The 7,315-nt window shown below is 41.9% G+C and overlaps 1 protein-coding gene across 2 annotated transcripts in view; it reads left to right on the top strand.

The window, feature by feature from the left end:
• Nucleotides 1-342: 342 nt before the first annotated feature.
• VKORC1L1 (vitamin K epoxide reductase complex subunit 1 like 1) overlaps nucleotides 343-7,315 on the top strand; it is a 61,220-nt gene continuing 54,247 nt past the window's right edge. The window contains exon 1 of one of the 2 annotated variants that reach the window (XM_082858160.1): nucleotides 343-437. In XM_082858160.1, the coding sequence (XP_082714286.1) occupies nucleotides 382-437 (56 nt within the window). In that variant the 5' untranslated portion in view covers nucleotides 343-381. Of the gene's footprint in view, nucleotides 576-7,315 lie in introns of both variants that reach the window. The other variant, XM_082858159.1, reaches the window with a different exon arrangement.

Here is a 7,315-nt window from a genome sequence, read left to right as displayed (position 1 = left end):
TCCTATGGCCCCGCCCCTCCTTCGGCCCCGCCCGCTGCGCGCGCCGCACTGCCTCCGGCTCCGCCCCCCGGCCGGCCTCCCGGCCGGTTGCGCACTCCGTTCCCCACTCCGCGCCCGCGCGCGCCTTCCCCGCCCCGCCAGGATCTCTCCTTTTGGGGCGGTTGGGCCGCGCGCCTGTGGGGGCGGGGCCCGGAGGAGGCGGTCGAGCCAATGGGGCGCGGCGGCGGCGGCGGCGGCGGTGGCGGCGGCGGCGGAGGCGGTAACGGTAGCGGCGGCGGCTGGGTCGGGCCCCGACGGGCGGCGGCGGCTGAGGTGGAGGCGGAGGGAGGCGGCGGCGGCGGCGGCGAAGGAGGCGGCGGCGGCGGCGGCGGAGGGGGGAAGATGGCGGCGCCCGTCCTGCTGAGAGTGTCGGTGCCGCGTTGGGAGCGGGTGGCCCGGTATGCAGTGTGCGCCGCCGGGATCCTGCTCTCCATCTACGCCTACCACGTGGAGCGGGAGAAGGAGCGGGACCCCGAGCACCGGGCCCTCTGCGACCTGGGGCCCTGGGTGAAGTGCTCTGCCGCCCTTGCCTCCAGGTAGCCCGGCTAGGGGGAGCGGGCCGGGAGCGGCCGAGCGGGGCGAGGGCGGAGGCTGGGGGTGGGGAGCGCGCGGCGGGAGCTCGGGCCTGGGGGGCGGCGGGGATCGGGCCGCGAAGGGACCGACGGCGCCGTGAGCCTGGCCGGGAGCCTTGGCCGGGGCCGGGGGGCGGCGGCCGGGGTGGGGCGGCCCGAGTGCAGGCCGCCGAGGCTGAGGTGGCGGGGCCGCGAGACCGGCAAGGAGGGATGAGGTGGCAGAGTGCAGCCGCGAGGCCGGAGCGGACCGGGGGCAGTTGGGCAGGCTGGGGCCGGGCTCGGAGGGAGCAAGCGGGGTTCGCGGAGGGTGGGTCCCGGCCGGCTTGACAGATTTAGTGGTTCTTGCCCGGGGAGGCGAGTCGGGGGTGTGGGAGCCTGCCCGAGGGAGCCATGAGGTCAGTGTCCACCCCTCGTCTGGGGTCGCTGCTGCTGCCCAAGGCTGTACGGCCGGCGTGGGCTCGGGGTTTGCATTTCCCACTGTCTTCCCGGTGTTAGGACAGGTGTTTCCGTGGTCAGGCCTCTTTGTACTCTGTAGCGCTAATGAGAATTTGCAGACTTCTTTAGACAGTGACATTTGCGGGCAAACAAGAATTTGACCCTACTCTGGAAGGAGATACCTGCACTTAACATATCTGATTTCTTGGATTCCCCCTCGTATATTTCAGTGTGCCCGCGAGGGGGGAATGGCCTGAGTTTGGATCTGATCTAAGCATAATTTGAGTAAAATACGAGTATGTCATGTGTAATGATGATGTTTGGGGCATTAGGGTGCCATTTAAACGTTGTTGGTTATTATAATGGTATACCCACCGAAGCTTAAAAATACACGCATTGCTAAACTGGAGGGATTGGTTTGTTTTACTGATACTTTTAGGTTTTTAAAAATGTTGTAGTCGATTTATCTGTTACACTTTATTTTCTGCATTAGATTTTTCTGGGTAAGTTACTTTAAAAAAAAGAGGAATTTACATCTTAAAAGTGGCTGCTCTTTTTTTTTTAATTGAGGAGGGTTCATTTTTTAAAAGTAGAAATAGTGAAAGAAATTATTTCACAATTGATGTTATAATTTTAATAGAGACATTACTATGCCTAATATTTTGAGTTTGTTAACAGTAGTCACATTTCAGCAGTTTCTTCCTCTCATATTGTTCTGTAAATTATTACGTAGACAGTAATGTATAGCTCACTAGTTTATTTTGACCTACATATTGGTGATTACATGAACGACCTAGCACTGGAGTTTGTCTTGTTACTATTTACAAATTTCAGACTGCTGATCTTTTCCACTTTGACAGCCTTCTTGGTGAGCCACGTACTCTTTCTCATTTGCTCTTAAACCAAAATCCTGTAGCTTTTTAGTGGAAAAATAGTCATCATTATTGCTACATTAGACATAATGTGTTTAAAATGTAGATACCAGTTAACAGTTAAAATATGTCAATGTGACAAAACCTCACATTTGTTGTTGGATATTTTGAACCAAGTTAATAGACCTAATAGACTCTCAGATATCCTTTGAGAATCACTGAGTGTATTTTATACAAACATTTTTATATTATATTCACTATCCATTGGAAAGGACTTTTATATTTAAAGTACCTTGCACCCAAAGTTAGCTAACTAAATATATAATGAAAAGACTAAGCAGCAGTGTATTTCAGGTATTTGAAGAAAGGAATAAAAATAACTTTTGATATTAGATAAATATGGAATTTAAGCAGAATTATTACCAATTTTAGCTTTTGGAAACACTGTAGTCTATCATAACTTTAACTAGACCTTTTAACATTTGGACTTGGAAAGAGTGCTTTATGTTATCCAGACTGTATGTTTAAGTTCTTAATATTGGCTTTCCTTTAAAAAAGAGTGTTTTTGAACCATGTAATAAGTATAGATTATAAATATTTTCAGTTATGTATCCTGCAAGGTCCAGGTTTTTGTGTTCTGATGTCTGTTTAATAAAGCACCATAAGATAATATAAATAACATCAAGTGAGATTATATATAAAGTATATGTGTAAGACTAAAAATATCTGGATCTCTTTATAGTTTTAAGTGTGAATTTAATATGTTGTGACTGACACTAATGTTTAATTGTGTAGCTGTGTACATAGAATATTTTAAATTTGATGCTCACTAAAGGAAGATAGGTAAGAAATAAGACATGCTAATAAGAGGAATAAATAGCTTATTTGCTGTGTACACAATAAAATTCAAGAAATTTAGACAGTTTGACCAACCTGTTTATAAACTGCTTGCAAAACCATATATATCAATACATATATACATTATATATATATAAACTATATATATTATATATATATATGATGGAGATACAGAAATTTGGAAATTAAAGTGGCTTGAGTCTAATTTATAGATCAATTTTCTTTTGGAAGTAGGTAGACTAAACATAATTAAAAGCTTTTATTTTGTCAAAGTGAAAAAGGCTTTAAATAAAAGCAGATTATTGGAGACCTCAAGTTGTAGTTCTTTTTATTTGACTTAAGTATTGATTGCCAGTTAGCAGTAGTAGTAAAAAATGTGACTATTTTATTTATTTAAAAAATTTTATTATTATTATTTTTGGCCATGCCGCAGGGGCATGTGAGATCTTAGTTTCCTGACCAGGGATGGAACCCACGCCCCCTGCATTGGAAGCGTGGAGTCTCTTTTTTTTTTTTTTTTTGCGGTAAGCGGGCCTCTCACTGTTGTGGCCTCTCCCGTTGCGGAGCACAGGCTCCGGACGCTCAGGCTCAGCGGCCATGGCTCACGGGCTCAGCCGCTCCGCGGCATGTGGGATCTTCCTGGACCAGGGCACGAACCCGTGTCCCCTGCATTGGCAAGCAGACTTTCAACCACTGCGCCACCAGGGAAGCCCGAAGCGTGGAGTGTTAACCACTGGACCGCCAGGAAAGTCCCAAAGTGTGACTATTTTAGGAACAGAAAGTTTGAGCCCAGGTTTGAGTAGAATTAAAGATAAAGCATGAGAAAAATTAACCAATGAAATCCTGAGGAAGGTTCTCTGCCAGAATCCAGCGTTAACTCATGTGATTTTGGATTGCTGAAACTCACTTTATTCTCATTTCTTCATCCTTAAGAGTTCTAATCCAAATAAAGTAGAGATTAATGAGAGAATCTTGAGGGCTATATGTGTGTGTGTGTGTAAGTCCTCTATTATTTTGGGAGGCATCATTGTCTAAGGAAGTAGTTCCCAGATTTTTGGATTTCAAAAGAAGTATTCCCCCCCCCCCCAAATTTGGAGGCTGCAATAGAGGTGCCAGTTTGTTCTGCTGGCTGGCTATAGTCAATAAAAACAGCAACAGTAACCCATACCACTATCTACTGTCACTGTCATTTCATTGTAAGTAAGGATATTTTAACTCAAATAATTAGAAAGAACTGAATTTCAGTATGAAAGATCTTTAAATTGAATCACTTAGGTTTATTAAAAAGTTTACTTTCTTCTCATTTTTCCTCATTTTTATTTAAATTACTAAAAGCTTTGTTGCAAGTCTGCACCAGCCTGCCTGCTAATCCCTGTCCAGTGCACTAAATTCAGATCCAAAGGTTCTGGGTGGACTCCTAGCTCGTCCACTTGTTACACTGTGCCCTCAAGCTAGTCACTCATCTTCATGGAGCTACAGTTGCTTCTTGGTTAAATGGGGATATTAAAACCTACTTTGCCAGATTAATGGGTAGGATTAAGGAGGATACATGGAATAAATAAATGGATGATACTTGAAATAAAGTATGTACTCGATTAGTTACAGCTGTTATTGACTGGAGGTGCTATGATTATTTTTTTGCAATGTCTGATCATAAACGCCTTTAAATAGTACAAGTTACTTGTCTTAGGTGTAGTCATTTATGTATTTTAAATGTAAATTGTTTTAGAGTACTTTATTGCTCACTCCATGGCATAGTATAAAGACTTAAAATCCATTTAAAACAACTCCAAAAGTGTGGCAAGAGACACAAAATAATGTGTAGAATATTCTTTATAGGTATTTCCTATACGTTGCATTAGACCCCTTCTAAGAAGAGCTTTTATGTAAGAAAAAAATGATTTTGAAAGATGAAGAGGCTTGACAATTCAGATCCTCAAAAAGTTGCCTTATTTCGCAAAATGTTGGACTAGTACCCCTCTCATGTCTTAAAAATAGTACCATCTGTTTACTACCCCCCTCTTTGAGACACATTTTTAGAATTAGAATAGAACCTAGGAATCTGTGCTGCCCCTTGCTTAGTTCAGCTAGACTCAGAGGTTAAATGACTTGTGCAAGGTAACACAGTTAGTGGCAGATTGGGACTAGAAGCCTGGCTTCCAGAGTACTTTTTAGAGGAACCACCACCCCACCCTCCTCCATTTTTAAAATTAAATTCTTATATAGGTAATATATTCACTGCTTCAAGTTTGAAAGATACTAAAGCATATATAGTGAACCGTCCCCTTCAGAACCCTGCCCCCAGACTTGTAGTTATCCCTTTCCTTAAGCAGACATGAAACTTTACAGAGCCATTTTATGCATATACAAGCATAAATATGACCATATTAGTCTCCCCATTTTTTACACATAAAACTACCATATTCTATGTTCTGATCTGTACTTTACTCTTTGCTAGCATTCTTTCCATCACCACTATACTTTTAAGTGCTTACATTCATATTTGGTGAATGTTAATAACTGCTACCACTATGTTAAAAACAATTTGTTCTACTGGTTAGTTTTGACCAAGATGAATTTAATAAATAAAATACAGGTTCTTACATGACCATTGTTTCTTGGTATGGAAATTTCAGAAGCAGTATGGACTTCAAAGAATGTAAGGGGAATAGAGGGATATCACAAAGAGGTGAACTTGGATTGCCATGCATTAGAGATAATTGTTAATACTTGGATAATGTTTACTGTGTACTAGGCAGTGTTCTAAATGCAGTTTATTTAATTCTCACAGCTGTCCTGTGAGGCACTTTTATCACCATTTTACAGATGAGAAAATTGAAGCACACAGAATGTAAATGAAACTTGATTTAGATAGTACAGTGGCAGAGGCCATGTTTTAACCCAGGCAGTCTGGCTCTTTACCACTACTTTAAATTCCATTTGATCTGATTTTGATATAGTGATACCCATATCAGCCAAATTTTTAAAAATATGCAAACATCTATGCTTTTTTTTTTTTGCATCTGTATGTTTGTGTTTTAGCTTTTACTTATTGGGAGCAATCTTTTTGGAAAAGCAAGAACATTACTCTGAAGGCACGGTATTCAAGAAGTAAATCCCTGGAGTGTTTGCCTTCTAAGCCTAAACTTGTGAAGATAAGGCATTTGTCACACCTAGTGAGTGAACAGGTATACAGTGGGGTGAGCTATCGGGAAGACCTAACAGAATAGCCGAGAGAAGAAAGATAAAGTGGATCTACGTACCTGGAGGTGTAGAGGGGAGGGGAAAATGTTAGTATGAATTTGTACTGGGGTGGGATAGTCCTTCCTGAGAGAGGTGTTGAGTCATAAGGACCTACTGCATAGAGAAACAGAAGAATTGGGCCTGGGGTGTGGTGGGGTTAAGTCACCAGAACCAGGAATTTAAGAGGAATTCATTTCCTTGATGATTTGGAAGGATTCTAGGAAACAACATGAGGAAAGGCAGAAAACGGTGACCATTTTGAGGGGAATAGCAAATGGTCATATTTGAATGTAATGTAGATTTACCTGGGTTAGGAGAGGACTGGAATCTAGATCTTGGCCAGAAGAATGCAAAACCAGGCATTCTTGTAAGCCACGTGTTCTTGTAAACATAGATAAAACTTAACAAGCACTGTGCCTTGGGTTTCTCTTCTGTACAGTGTTTGTACTAGATTGCACTAGACTTGTATTAGATTATCAATTTTTAAAATTCATCCCCCAGAATCCTAGTTCTGTGGTGGTACAACAGGGATTTCATAAGCATTTGAGTCACATTTTTAACATTGTAAACTTTAAAACATTATAAACATTTATATACACTCAGATGTATCTCATGCTAAATTTTACATTAGAGACTGCTGATTTGTACTGCCGGGTTATCTAGGTAAAAAAAATATTCAATCTTAAAAGGTTGCAGTCTATATGATTGCATTATATAACATTATTGAAATAACAAAATTATAGAGATGGAGAATAGCTTAGCTGTTGCTGGGAGTTAGGAATGGGGGAAGGGGTGGTTAAGGAGGCAGCACGAGAGAGCTTTGTGGGGAGGGAACAGTTCTGTATCTCAGCTGTGGTTACTCAAAGCTACAAATGTGATAAAATTGCATAGAACACACACAACACACACACACACACACACACACACACACACACACACACACACACACGAATGTAGAAGTGGTAAAATATGAGTAAACTCTGTACCAAGGTCAGTTTCCTGGTTATGATCTTACACTAGAGCTATGTAGGATATTACCATTGAAGGAAGTTAGGTGAAGGGTCCTCAGGACCTTCCTGTACATTTTTTTGAAAATTCCTGTGATTTATAACTATTTTAAAAATAAAAGTAAAAAACAAAAAAAAAGTAGTGTATTTAGGGTGTTTGAGGGGAAATAAGCAAAAAGAAATAATGAAAATTATCCATAACGCCAACAGCCAGATAACAATCCTTATAATAGTGTTTCTTGCTTTCTTTGTGCCTGTACTTGAATTTTTAAAATTTTTATTGATTGGA

The sequence above is a fragment of the Leucopleurus acutus genome (assembly GCF_964270905.1).
Source record: "Leucopleurus acutus genome assembly, chromosome: 16".
NCBI lineage: Eukaryota > Metazoa > Chordata > Mammalia > Artiodactyla > Delphinidae > Leucopleurus > Leucopleurus acutus.
The sequence above is the reverse complement of the archived record's forward strand: the minus strand, read 5'-3'. Positions and strand labels throughout refer to the sequence as shown.